General features: G+C 55.3%; 1 protein-coding gene across 1 annotated transcript in view; it reads right to left on the bottom strand.

The window, feature by feature from the left end:
• ADPRHL1 (ADP-ribosylhydrolase like 1) overlaps positions 1-14,299 on the bottom strand; it is a 55,129-nt gene that overhangs the window by 22,435 nt on the left and 18,395 nt on the right. Inside the window, exons 3-5 of the mRNA XM_064361828.1 lie at positions 8,291-8,416; positions 3,859-3,999; positions 683-810 (exon numbers count right to left, since the gene is read on the bottom strand). Of these exons, the coding sequence (XP_064217898.1) occupies positions 683-810; positions 3,859-3,999; positions 8,291-8,416 (395 nt within the window). The remainder of the gene's footprint in view (positions 1-682; positions 811-3,858; positions 4,000-8,290; positions 8,417-14,299) is intronic.

Genomic DNA, 14,299 nt, shown 5'->3' with positions numbered 1-14,299 from the left:
CCACTTATCCATCCACTCATCCATCCACCCATCCATCCACCCATCCACCCACCCATCCATTCACTCATTCACTCACCCATCCACACATCTACCCACCCATCTACTCATCCACCCGCCCATCCATTCTCCCATCCACTCACCCATCCACTCATCCACCCACCCACCTATCCATCCACCCATCCATTCATCCATCCACCCACCCATCCATCCACCCATCTGCTCACCCATCCACTCATCCATCCACCCACCCACCCATCCATTCACCCATCTGCTCACCCATCTACCCATCCATCCACCCACCCAACCACCCATCCACTCATCCATCCACCCATCCATCCACCCACCCACCCATCCATCCACTCATCCACCCACCCATCCATTCACTCATCCACTCGCCCATCCATTCTCCCATTCGCTCACCCATCCACTCATCCACCCACCCACCCACTCATCCACCCACCCATCCATCCACCCACCCACCCATCCATCCACTCATCCACCCACCCATCCACAAATCCACCCACCCACCCATAAATCCACCCACCCATCTACACATCCACCTGCCCATCCATTCACCCATCTGCTCATCCACTCATCCACCCACCCATCCACCCACTTGCTATGCACTTATTGAGCACCGCTGGTGTGCCAGACATTGCCCTAGTTCCAGGACAAGTCTTACCTTTTCCCTCTCTTCTGCGTCGTAATTGTCGGGGAAGATGGCTTTGTCTTCTGAGTCTTTACTGATCTTCCTCTCCTCCAAATAAAACTGCCATTTAGCTTCAAAGTAAAACCAGTGCTCCTGGTATTCTAAGCGTAAAGAACAGGATGAGCTGAACACAATGGCATCCATGGAAAGGAGGTGGAGGGCACTGGGGCAGGTGTAGGGAGGGAGGAGAAGTGGTGATGCCCCCCTCCAGCTGCAGGCATGTGGAGCATGTGGAGAAGCCGAGCACCTGTCCTGGAGTAAACAATTGAGCGACTGTCCAGAATTATGAACATGATGACCTTTGTAGCTGCTTTTTTCTTTCTTCCTTTCTTTTTTTTTTTTTGAGATGGAGTCTCGCTCGGTTGCCCAGGCTGAGTACAATGGCACAATCTCAGCTCACCCTAATCTCTGCTTCCCATATTCAAGCAATTCTCCTGCCTCAGCCTCCCAAGTAGCTGGGACTATAGGCTCATGCCACCACGCCCAGCTAATTTTTGTATTTTTAGTAGAGACGGGGTTTCACCATATTGGCCAGTCTGGTCTCAAACTCCTGACCTCGTGATCCATTTCTGTGCTGCGGAGCCAGGAGCGTGCAGGCTGCCCAGACCCAGGCCCGCAGCCCTCCTGCCTGCACTGAGGCAAGCACCCCTGCTCGACACACCCCACCTCCTGTTCCTAGGCACCGTGGGAGCCACAGAGGGTGGGAGCCGTGCAGGCCGCTGGGTGGCTGTCAGGCCCGAGGGACACGTGTGGATTGCACGCGGTGACGAAGCACAGACCTGTCTGCCCGGCTGTGGTGGAGAGTGCAGGGAGCTGGAGGGCTGCAGTAAGGAGGCAATGCTCCTGCCACAGAGTTCCAGGCCATAGGGAGGCCAGGAAGGCCCTAGGCCAGGACCTGGACGAGGCTCGTGGGCACCCGGGACTCGCAGGCCCTCTGAATCTTGGGGCCAACTTGGTTACATACAAGTAAAAGTGTAGGCCCTTCAGGGTCTTGTTCAATGAAATGAAATTGGAAGTGAAAGATGCAGAAGGAAGAGGGCAGCGGCCACAGGCGCATCCCGTGAACCTGCAGGGCCCGAACTCCTGGTGGAGCGCGGCCACAGGCACATCCCGTGCACCTGCAGGGCCTGATCCCCTGATCCTGGTGGAGCGTCAGCGTGGACCTGGGCGCAAACTCAGAGCACTGCCTCTCGCCCGAGTCGGCGGGGTTTGGCCAGTTTGGAAACAGACGTCCGAACAGAAAAGCAGAGAGCGAGTCTGTGAACTGTCCTCACTGCCTCACTGCGGATGGGCCGTGTCACGTGGACCGGTCGGAAGCCCAGAGCAGCGTCTCCCGAGGGTGTCCCCCAGGACTTCTGTCCTCTGGATGATTTTAGGTGTTCTGTTAAAAAGGGTTCTGTGTCAACGGAATTCCTAAAACTCTGGGTTAAACAAATTTGAGATTAAATAGATTTATTTGGAGAACTGCTTCTCAGAGCTTTAACTGGTGTCTGTGCACTTCAAATCCCTAAGAGAAAGAATAAAGTTTTTTGAAGAACAGTCGGAAACATTCCATGAATACCAAGCGGAGGAGGTTTCGCTGGTCAGATGGTTCAGACCGTTCTTCAGAAAACGCTTTGAGGAAACCATTTTGAATACCAGAGTTCAGGGAGAGCACTCGTTAATACACTGTGACTTCAGTAGTGGTGTGGCCCCATGCCCCGCAGCTCACCTGTTTCAAAGATGGGTTAGGGCGACTGTCCTGGGGTTGGGGAGATGACTTAGCCCGTGACTGCAGACACAACCTCGGAAGAAACCCGGGTGCCACAGCTTAGCCGTCCCCCACCGCTCCCACACCCAGCAGTGACGAATAAATAAAATGTGTTGTGGCCGCCAGGCGTGCTCGGCAGTCACGCTTTCTGAGGACGGCCACGCTGAGGGGGACACAGAGCAGCGACTCGAGCACGGGCTGACTCTGTGTGGACACTGACTTTCTTGCTCCCATCAGCACAGGCCTGGTGGCTGAGCGGCCCCCGAGCCATGTCCAGGCAGATACCCGTGGCTGCGCCCGCCGTGGGAAGCTGGGCACCAGCCCCCACAGGGCATTTCAGAACATGCCCCTGCACCTTCCGGGAAAATAAAGGGAGTCACTGGCTTTTCTGTTTTGAGAAGACGTCAGACCCCGTGTGGTGGCTCATGCCAGTAATCCCAGCACTTTGGGAGGCTAAGGCGGGTGGATCACTTGAAGTCAAAAATTCGACAGCAGCCTGGGCAACATGGTGAAACCCGTCTCTACTAAAAATACAAAAATTAGCCAAGCATGGTGGTGCACACCTGTAATCCCAGCTACTCGGGAGGCTGAGGCAGGAGAATCACTTGAACCTGGGAGACGGAAGTTGCAGTGAGCTCAGATCACATCATTGCACTCCAGCCTGGCGACAGAGCCAGACTCCGTCTCAAAAAAAAAAAAAAAAAAAAATCAAGAACACTTCAGCCTCAAGCGTTTTGAAAAATAAGCAAACTTGATCCCATATTCAAATCCTCCCTCTTTCTCCAGGACAAACTGGATACCTTATTTCCGATTTCCTCAACAATGAAAGACGCCAAAGGCTGCATGAAGCTGCCTATGCCCCTCCTGCCACCCGCTCCCCTCTTAGAGGGCACCTTCCGTGGGGTGGAAGAATCTTCTGGAACGGCCACAGATTTCCTAGTCCCACACCTGCTGTCCCTGCATCTGGCCAGCCTCATGGGGCTCCTGGGGAGAGGGCCCAGCCCTGAGCTCGCCCACAGTGGCAGAAGCAGAGCTCTCCCAGGCTGCACCATGAGTCTCACTCACAGCCCAAAGGCTGCCAGTAGCTTGGTGCCTCAGGCTGGGGTGGATGTGGACAGGTGGACCCACTGGAGGCAAACGTTCTCAGGGGCACAGGTCTCTCTGAGGCTCCATGCGGGGAGGCAAAGCCCTCCCAGGTGAGGGCAGAGGCAGACTGGTCAGGAGCAGCATGGGGCTTGCCTTGTGAGGCCAGCTCTGCTCACGTGGCCCGGACAGGCCTCCCAGTTCCAAGAGCGAACGTGCCTTGAAGTACTGGGGGCCTATGGAGGGGCTGAGTCTGAGCAGATCTGCTCTGCATGTGGACTGGCCGGGCCCTGGCCAGGGCCGGGGAGCTGCTCACCTGCCGTGTGCCGGATGGTCTTCCTGCAGTACTCTTCCGCCAGGGGCACCGCCCTCAGCATGTCTCTCCCCCACTGGACCAGTGGCTTTCCTTGTGCAGCGAACGACACAAACAGGGCCGTGCACAGGGAGCCCAGGAAGCCTGGAGGGGCGGGGAAGAGAGAGAGGCACCATCACCTGGGCCACCTGGGAGGGTCCCGGGACCACTGGACATGTGTGTGGGACCCCCGGGGAAGGGTTTGCTCCTTTTCTGTCTTATCCCTGTTCAGGTGCACAGTTCCGCCGTAATAACCACGTTTACACGGTGGACGTTCTCCATCCTCTCTAGACCTCCCCATCTTCCCAGACCAAAGCTCTGTCCCCACCCCACTCACCCCACGGCCCTCCCCAGCCCTGGGCCGCCCCGTTGACTTTTCTGTCTCTGGATGTGACCGCTCTGGACTCCTGCTCCTTATGGAACCACATGAGATTTGTCCCTTTGTCGTGGGAGATTCCACTCAGCATGCATCCTCAGGTTCACCCGCGTGGCCCTGTCACGTGATTTGTCCCTTTGTGGCAGGCACAGTCCACTCACACACATTCTCAGGTTCACCTACGTGGCCTGCCACGGCTTCCCTTCCTCTCCGTGGCTGAATCACATTCCATGTACAGATGAACACATTTTTGACTGCCCGTCATCTGCATGTGAACGCATGGGCTGCCTCCGCCTTTGCCTTGTAGACCGTTAGCATCTGCGGCCGGGGATTATCAGTTAATGAGCCTGTGCACGCAGAATGCTTAGATGGGGGCTCTCCTGACTCAAAAGGCCCTGCAGAGCTCCGGGGCGTCGTGCCCACTGGGGTGGTTCCTGTGCAGGGCTGACTCACGCGCCCTGCTGGTGGCTGGGGCTTTTCTCGTCTGACTTCTAGGCATGAATTAGCAGCTGGTGAGCTCATCAGCACAGACAAGCTCAGAGTTCATCCCAGAGGCATCTTCTCCCCTATTTTCTTTGGTATGTCAAATTTTACAACTGTTAACTGAAAAAAAAAAAAAAAAGAGTGTGTGTGTGTGTGTGTATGTATGTGTGTGTGTATTTTAATAAAACATGGTTAGGGAAGAAGCCAAGTCTGGGAGGCCTGTCCTGGTCCATCTTCCAGGGCCGTGGGGAACGATGGGGCCGGGGCTTCTGGGTGTAGGTACTGAGCTTGCCCCGCGGTCCACATAGCCAGGCGGGTGCCTCCCTGAGCACATGGCACTGAGCACGCAGCTCTCAGGTAACAGCCACGTCCAGCCCCACCAGGTCCCATCCACCCGCTGCACGGGCCTCACTAGACGCTAGTGTGGAAGCCATTGGACAGGACTTGGAAGAGACTGATCTGAATTACTCACAATGATCCTGACCATAACTAGGCTAACAATGCCCAGGGCTGGCAGGACAGTCCTGGAAATCCCATGGTCACTGTCCAAGTGGAGACAGCCCTGGGGAGGTCACCTCTTCCAAAGACATGAGCTCCCTCCTCTCACCGCCAGCCATCGTGGGGACTGCAGTGTGCCGGGCAGTAGTGGCAGGAGAAGTGACAGCCATGGCACTCGTGATGTAGCACCAGAGACGCAGTCATGCGGGAGGACCAGTGATGGCCGCGGTGACAGTACCAGTAGCCACAGCAACAATGGCGGTGGTACTCGTGATGATCACAGTGGGATCAGTGTGGTACCAGTGACTGCAGCAGTGGTTGTGGTATTAGTGGCACTACTGGTGGCATTGGCAGTGGCACTAGTGGCGGCGACGGCAGTGTTGCTAGTGACAGCAGAGGTAGGGTCGTTGCAGTGCTGCTGATGGGAGCAGCCGTGGCAGGGGCAGTAGTTACAGCACGAGTGGCCGTGCAGGGGAGTGGTGGCCCATGTGTGCCAAGCCCTCGTCCCACTGGGCACTGCTCCCAGGGCATCATTGTGCCACTCAGTCTTCACGAGAGCTTGTGGAGGGCATGACGATCACCCCACTTGTGGACAAGGTGCGTGGGGCTGAGAGGTTGCATTGCTTAATTTTGGAGCCATGTTGGCTTCAGAAGGGTTGGTTCTGCTGGGGACCCTGTGGGTGTGTGTGAGGCCCACGCCCACCCAGGAAAGTGGCGAGCCCACCGTCAGGGCACCACTGGCCAGAGGCAGGCCCCGGAGCGGGTGCCGTGTACGTTCTGACCTTTACACAGGGGCTGTGACACTGCCGTGCCGGGATGTCATGGGGAGCAGATGACTAAGCCCAGGCTGGGTCCCGGGTGAACGGTCACTGAACACGGCCACTCCTTGGAGCACGGCCACCCATGACAGATCATGCAGCAATGGGCTGCAGAGACGCTTTCCAGTGGCTTTCGGGCCACTCTTGGAGGCACAAATCAGGGCCTCCCTCGGCCTGGCAGGAGAGCTGCAGCAGTGGCAAGTCTATGAATCATTCTCAAGCCCAGGGCTCTGGCCCAGTCCCGACCTAGCCTACGGCTCTGCCTCTGCACAGCGACGCTCAGCTCTGGGCTCCTGGGAGTATGCAATGCATGCCGCTCTAGGCTTGTGGGAGGCTGAGGCAGGCGGATCACCCGAGGTCAGGGGTTCGAGACAAGCCTGGCCAACCGGGTGAAGCCTCATCTGTACTGAAAATACGAAAATTAGCTGGGCGTGGTGGTGCACACCTGTGATCCCAGCTACTCGGAAGGCTGGGGCAAGAGAGTCGCTTGAACCTGGGAGGCAGAGGTTACAGTGAGCTGAGATCGCGCCACTGCACTCCAGCCTGGGCAACAGAGTGAGACTCTGTCTCAAAAAACACAAAAACCAAAAAACAACTGTGGTTCTTGCCGCCAGAGGTGGTTTGAAAATGGAAAAGAGAGTTGATTTCATAAAATCAAACTCTTAGAACATTTTTGTTGATTATCATAGAAATAGATAAATTATTCAACTATTAAACGTGAAATAATTTTTTTTGAGACGGCGTTTCACTCTGTCACCCAGGCTGGAGTGCAGTGGCACAATCTCAGCTCACTGCAATCTCCGCCTCCCGGGTTCAAGTGATTCTCCTGCCTCAGTCTCCTGAGTAGCTGGAACTACAGGCGTGTGCCACCATGACAACTAATTTTTGTATGTGTTAGTGGAGATGGGGTTTCACCATGTTGGCCAGGCTGGTCTTAAACTCCTGACCTCAGGTGATCCACGTGTCCTGGCCTCCCAGAGTGCTGGGGTTACAGGCGTGAGCCACCACGCCCAGCTGTGGAGGTTTTCATTTTTAATTTGCATTCGGTTGTATCACTTAGCTAGCAGGAGTCCAGCACTGGCTCCCTTCCAGGCCTCTGACTCTGCCCCACCGTCTGGGTCACATGCCTTCCCTCTTACATTTTAACAATTTAGCAAAGTTGCCTGTGAGTGCACTGCTTAGGCCATCTGCCCCCAGGGTGGTAAAGGCGCACGCCTGGTTTGCCGCAGACTCGGTGGCGGCCGGGCCGGCACAGCTGCGTGTTGATCGAAGGCAGGTTGCTCGCTGCTGCTCTTGGGGAAGGGTGGCCGGCTCTGCCCTCCTCGTTGGGACGCCAATCACAGCAGATACTGAAAGGTAATCTTGAGCGAGGATAGCGTGGCTGTGGGCCGCCTTTGAATGTGCGTGAGGCTGGGACTAAGGGCCGATTGCAGGTGAGAAGTTGAGTCATTTTTGCTTCTTTAAAATGGAAGCTGACGAGCCACCTCCTCATTGCCTTTCAGTCACGCCCCAAAGTCAGGTGCTGCCGCGGCCACCCCAGCCTGGCCTCCCAGAGGCCTGCTTTCCACAGGACAGGCTGGGGACAGGGACAAACCCCAGTGAGCAGCTGGCCACCTGGCACAGACCACAAGGAAGTGCCATGTTAAGGGGCAACTATGATCCAACCCATTTCACCCTCACACAGCCCGATATGCAGGTGTAATTCACACGTGGCAGTTGCCCCATTATAGGTGAGGAACCTGCGGCCCAGGGGTGGAGCTGCTCCAGTGGCTCCCATGGCTCCCGTGGCTCCCGTGGCCTGTGGGTGGTGGGGCCCGCCCAGTGCACAGCAGGAAAATGCAGGAAATACCATAGAAACCCCGGTTCCTGACCCCGCCCGCACCCAAGCATTGGTGCGTTTTTCTTCCTTTGTTCCAACATGAATGATATCAAAACCACTGAGAGCTCTTTCCCTGGCACAATTTCTTCAACGTCACCACACTTATTGTCAATCTTGCTTTTGGGTTGAAAACAGACCTTAGCAAAGCAAGAGGTTAAAAAATGAGCCACCTCCCTCAACAAATAAAAAAATCGATGTGATCCCATGAGATTTCCAGCCCAGTGCCCAAGGCAGGAGACCTTCACCGCAGGCACGCGGCAGGTGCGGGGTAAGCTTCTGTCTCCTTTAAGCAGATGTGCAGACGGCCGCAGCTCCAGGCCCCCACCCCCACCCCACACTAACCTGTGGGATGGTTGTGGGTCATCCGGCCACACTCGATGCTGACCTCAATGAGGGTCTCCAGCCGCTCGGGCTTCCAGTACCGCAGGCCAATGCACATGGCCTTGGTAGCTGCTCCAAACCCTGAGCCTATGTGGAGAAGGAAGACCTGGTTTAGACTTCTGCTCCAGTAATTCCACCTCTGACAATCTAGCTTTCATGAATAATTTTAAAAGTGTGCGTAATAACACGTTCATCAGAGTGTGGTTGAAATGAGGGAGGCATAGGCAGCCCGCTCAGGTGCCTGCAATGGAAAGGAGACGGGACTAGTTCGGAAGCGTCCATGTATCGGGTGTTAGTCATTAGTTCAGATGCGTCCGTGTGTTGGGCGTTACTCAGTCACTAGTCCGGTTCTCAGTCACTAGTTCGGTTGCATCTGTGAGTCACGCATTACTCGGTCACTAATTCGGTGGCATCCATGTGTCAGGCGTTAGTCACTAGTTCGGTTGTGTCCGTGTGTCGGGCGTGGTGGTTAGTCACTACTTCGGCTGTGTCCGTGTGTCGGGTGTTAGTCACTACTTCGGTTGTGTCTGTGTGTTGGGTGTTAGTCACTAGTTCGGTTGTGTCTGTGTGTCGGTTCTCAGTCACTACTTCGGTCGTGTCCGTGTGTCGGGTGTTAGTCACTAGTTCGGTCGTGTCTGTGTCGGGTGTTAGTCACTAGTTCGGTTGTGTCCGTGTGTCGGGTGTTAGTCACTAGTTCGGTCGTGTCTGTGTCGGGTGTTAGTCACTAGTTCGGTTGTGTCTGTGTCGGGTGTTAGTCACTAGTTCGGTTGTGTCCGTGTGTCGGGCGTTAGTCACTACTTCGGTCGTGTCCGTGTGTCGGGTGTTAGTCACTAGTTCGGTCGTGTCCGTGTGTCGGGCATTACTCAGTCACTACTTCGGTCGTGTCCGTGTGTCGGGCGTTAGTCACTAGTTCGGTCGTGTCTGTGTCGGGTGTTAGTCACTAGTTCGGTCGTGTCCGTGTGTCGGGCATTACTCAGTCACTACTTCGGTCGTGTCCGTGTGTCGGGTGTTAGTCACTAGTTCGGTCGTGTCTGTGTCGGGTGTTAGTCACTAGTTCGGTTGTGTCTGTGTCGGGTGTTAGTCACTAGTTCGGTTGTGTCCGTGTGTCGGGTGTTAGTCACTAGTGCGGTTGTGTCCGTGTGTCGGGCATTACTCAGTCACTACTTCGGTCGTGTCCGTGTGTCGGGCGTTAGTCACTAGTTCGGTTGTGTCTGTGTCGGGTGTTAGTCACTAGTTCGGTTGTGTCCGTGTGTCGGGCGTTAGTCACTAGTTCGGTCGTGTCCGTGTGTCGGGCATTACTCAGTCACTACTTCGGTCGTGTCCGTGTGTCGGGTGTTAGTCACTACTTCGGTCGTGTCCGTGTGTCGGGCGTTAGTCACTAGTTCGGTCGTGTCCGTGTGTCGGGCATTACTCAGTCACTACTTCGGTCGTGTCCGTGTGTCGGGTGTTAGTCACTACTTCGGTCGTGTCCGTGTGTCGGGCGTTAGTCACTAGTTCGGTCGTGTCCGTGTGTCGGGCATTACTCAGTCACTACTTCGGTTGTGTCCGTGTGTCGGGCGTTAGTCACTAGTTCGGTCGTGTCTGTGTCGGGTGTTAGTCACTAGTTCGGTTGTGTCCGTGTGTCGGGCATTACTCAGTCACTACTTCGGTCGTGTCCGTGTGTCGGGCGTTAGTCACTAGTTCGGTCGTGTCTGTGTCGGGTGTTAGTCACTAGTTCGGTCGTGTCCGTGTGTCGGGCATTACTCAGTCACTACTTCGGTCGTGTCCGTGTGTCGGGCGTTAGTCACTAGTTCGGTCGTGTCTGTGTCGGGTGTTAGTCACTAGTTCGGTTGTGTCTGTGTCGGGTGTTAGTCACTAGTTCGGTTGTGTCCGTGTGTCGGGTGTTAGTCACTAGTGCGGTTGTGTCCGTGTGTCGGGCATTACTCAGTCACTACTTCGGTCGTGTCCGTGTGTCGGGCGTTAGTCACTAGTTCGGTCGTGTCTGTGTTGGGTGTTAGTCACTAGTTCGGTTGTGTCTGTGTCGGGTGTTAGTCACTAGTTCGGTTGTGTCCGTGTGTTGGGTGTTAGTCACTAGTTCGGTCGTGTCCGTGTGTCGGGCATTACTCAGTCACTACTTCGGTCGTGTCCGTGTGTCGGGTGTTAGTCACTACTTCGGTCGTGTCCGTGTGTCGGGCGTTAGTCACTAGTTCGGTCGTGTCCGTGTGTCGGGCATTACTCAGTCACTACTTCGGTCGTGTCCGTGTGTCGGGCGTTAGTCACTAGTTCGGTCGTGTCTGTGTCGGGTGTTAGTCACTAGTTCGGTTGTGTCCGTGTGTCGGGCATTACTCAGTCACTACTTCGGTCGTGTCCGTGTGTCGGGCGTTAGTCACTAGTTCGGTCGTGTCTGTGTCGGGTGTTAGTCACTAGTTCGGTCGTGTCCGTGTGTCGGGCATTACTCAGTCACTACTTCGGTCGTGTCCGTGTGTCGGGCGTTAGTCACTAGTTCGGTCGTGTCTGTGTCGGGTGTTAGTCACTAGTTCGGTTGTGTCTGTGTCGGGTGTTAGTCACTAGTTCGGTTGTGTCCGTGTGTCGGGTGTTAGTCACTAGTGCGGTTGTGTCCGTGTGTCGGGCATTACTCAGTCACTACTTCGGTCGTGTCCGTGTGTCGGGCGTTAGTCACTAGTTCGGTCGTGTCTGTGTCGGGTGTTAGTCACTAGTTCGGTTGTGTCTGTGTCGGGTGTTAGTCACTAGTTCGGTTGTGTCCGTGTGTTGGGTGTTAGTCACTAGTGCGGTTGTGTCTGTGTGTCGGGTGTTACTCAGTCACTAGTTCGGTTGTGTCCGCGTGTCGGGTGTTACTCAGTCACTAGTTCGGTCGTGTCCGTGTGTCGGGCGTTAGTCACTAGTTCGGTCGTGTCTGTGTCGGGTGTTAGTCACTAGTTCGGTTGTGTCCGTGTGTCGGGCATTACTCAGTCACTACTTCGGTCGTGTCCGTGTGTCGGGCGTTAGTCACTAGTTCGGTCGTGTCTGTGTCGGGTGTTAGTCACTAGTTCGGTCGTGTCCGTGTGTCGGGCATTACTCAGTCACTACTTCGGTCGTGTCCGTGTGTCGGGCGTTAGTCACTAGTTCGGTCGTGTCTGTGTCGGGTGTTAGTCACTAGTTCGGTTGTGTCTGTGTCGGGTGTTAGTCACTAGTTCGGTTGTGTCCGTGTGTCGGGTGTTAGTCACTAGTGCGGTTGTGTCCGTGTGTCGGGCATTACTCAGTCACTACTTCGGTCGTGTCCGTGTGTCGGGCGTTAGTCACTAGTTCGGTCGTGTCTGTGTCGGGTGTTAGTCACTAGTTCGGTTGTGTCTGTGTCGGGTGTTTGTCACTAGTTCGGTTGTGTCCGTGTGTTGGGTGTTAGTCACTAGTGCGGTTGTGTCTGTGTGTCGGGTGTTACTCAGTCACTAGTTCGGTTGTGTCCGCGTGTCGGGTGTTACTCAGTCACTAGTTCGGTCGTGTCCGTGTGTCGGGCGTTAGTCACTAGTTCGGTCGTGTCTGTGTCGGGTGTTAGTCACTAGTTCGGTTGTGTCCGTGTGTCGGGCATTACTCAGTCACTACTTCGGTCGTGTCCGTGTGTCGGGCGTTAGTCACTAGTTCGGTCGTGTCTGTGTCGGGTGTTAGTCACTAGTTCGGTCGTGTCCGTGTGTCGGGCATTACTCAGTCACTACTTCGGTCGTGTCCGTGTGTCGGGCGTTAGTCACTAGTTCGGTCGTGTCTGTGTCGGGTGTTAGTCACTAGTTCGGTCGTGTCCGTGTGTCGGGCATTACTCAGTCACTACTTCGGTCGTGTCCGTGTGTCGGGCGTTAGTCACTAGTTCGGTCGTGTCTGTGTCGGGTGTTAGTCACTAGTTCGGTTGTGTCTGTGTCGGGTGTTAGTCACTAGTTCGGTTGTGTCCGTGTGTCGGGTGTTAGTCACTAGTGCGGTTGTGTCCGTGTGTCGGGCATTACTCAGTCACTACTTCGGTCGTGTCCGTGTGTCGGGCGTTAGTCACTAGTTCGGTCGTGTCTGTGTCGGGTGTTAGTCACTAGTTCGGTTGTGTCTGTGTCGGGTGTTAGTCACTAGTTCGGTTGTGTCCGTGTGTTGGGTGTTAGTCACTAGTTCGGTCGTGTCCGTGTGTCGGGCATTACTCAGTCACTACTTCGGTCGTGTCCGTGTGTCGGGTGTTAGTCACTACTTCGGTCGTGTCCGTGTGTCGGGCGTTAGTCACTAGTTCGGTCGTGTCCGTGTGTCGGGCATTACTCAGTCACTACTTCGGTCGTGTCCGTGTGTCGGGCGTTAGTCACTAGTTCGGTCGTGTCTGTGTCGGGTGTTAGTCACTAGTTCGGTTGTGTCCGTGTGTCGGGCATTACTCAGTCACTACTTCGGTCGTGTCCGTGTGTCGGGCGTTAGTCACTAGTTCGGTCGTGTCTGTGTCGGGTGTTAGTCACTAGTTCGGTCGTGTCCGTGTGTCGGGCATTACTCAGTCACTACTTCGGTCGTGTCCGTGTGTCGGGCGTTAGTCACTAGTTCGGTCGTGTCTGTGTCGGGTGTTAGTCACTAGTTCGGTTGTGTCTGTGTCGGGTGTTAGTCACTAGTTCGGTTGTGTCCGTGTGTCGGGTGTTAGTCACTAGTGCGGTTGTGTCCGTGTGTCGGGCATTACTCAGTCACTACTTCGGTCGTGTCCGTGTGTCGGGCGTTAGTCACTAGTTCGGTCGTGTCTGTGTCGGGTGTTAGTCACTAGTTCGGTTGTGTCTGTGTCGGGTGTTAGTCACTAGTTCGGTTGTGTCCGTGTGTTGGGTGTTAGTCACTAGTGCGGTTGTGTCTGTGTGTCGGGTGTTACTCAGTCACTAGTTCGGTTGTGTCCGCGTGTCGGGTGTTACTCAGTCACTAGTTCGGTCGTGTCCGTGTGTCGGGCGTTAGTCACTAGTTCGGTCGTGTCTGTGTCGGGTGTTAGTCACTAGTTCGGTCGTGTCCGTGTGTCGGGCATTACTCAGTCACTACTTCGGTCGTGTCCGTGTGTCGGGTGTTAGTCACTACTTCGGTCGTGTCCGTGTGTCGGGCGTTAGTCACTAGTTCGGTCGTGTCCGTGTGTCGGGCATTACTCAGTCACTACTTCGGTCGTGTCCGTGTGTCGGGCGTTAGTCACTAGTTCGGTCGTGTCTGTGTCGGGTGTTAGTCACTAGTTCGGTTGTGTCTGTGTCGGGTGTTAGTCACTAGTTCGGTTGTGTCCGTGTGTCGGGTGTTAGTCACTAGTGCGGTTGTGTCCGTGTGTCGGGCATTACTCAGTCACTACTTCGGTCGTGTCCGTGTGTCGGGCGTTAGTCACTAGTTCGGTCGTGTCTGTGTCGGGTGTTAGTCACTAGTTCGGTTGTGTCTGTGTCGGGTGTTAGTCACTAGTTCGGTTGTGTCCGTGTGTTGGGTGTTAGTCACTAGTGCGGTTGTGTCTGTGTGTCGGGTGTTACTCAGTCACTAGTTCGGTTGTGTCCGCGTGTCGGGTGTTACTCAGTCACTAGTTCGGTCGTGTCCGTGTGTCGGGCGTTAGTCACTAGTTCGGTCGTGTCTGTGTCGGGTGTTAGTCACTAGTTCGGTCGTGTCCGTGTGTCGGGCATTACTCAGTCACTACTTCGGTCGTGTCCGTGTGTCGGGTGTTAGTCACTACTTCGGTCGTGTCCGTGTGTCGGGCGTTAGTCACTAGTTCGGTCGTGTCCGTGTGTCGGGCATTACTCAGTCACTACTTCGGTCGTGTCCGTGTGTCGGGCGTTAGTCACTAGTTCGGTCGTGTCTGTGTCGGGTGTTAGTCACTAGTTCGGTTGTGTCCGTGTGTCGGGCATTACTCAGTCACTACTTCGGTTGTGTCCGTGTGTCGGGCGTTAGTCACTAGTTCGGTCGTGTCTGTGTCGGGTGTTAGTCACTAGTTCGGTCGTGTCCGTGTGTCGGGCATTACTCAGTCACTACTTCGGTCGTGTCCGTGTG

Source organism: Aotus nancymaae, unplaced genomic scaffold (genome assembly GCF_030222135.1).
Source record: "Aotus nancymaae isolate 86718 unplaced genomic scaffold, 86718_ANA_hifiasm-v0.15.2.pri h1tg000044l, whole genome shotgun sequence".
NCBI lineage: Eukaryota > Metazoa > Chordata > Mammalia > Primates > Aotidae > Aotus > Aotus nancymaae.
This window is presented reverse-complemented; position numbering and strand designations above follow the sequence as displayed.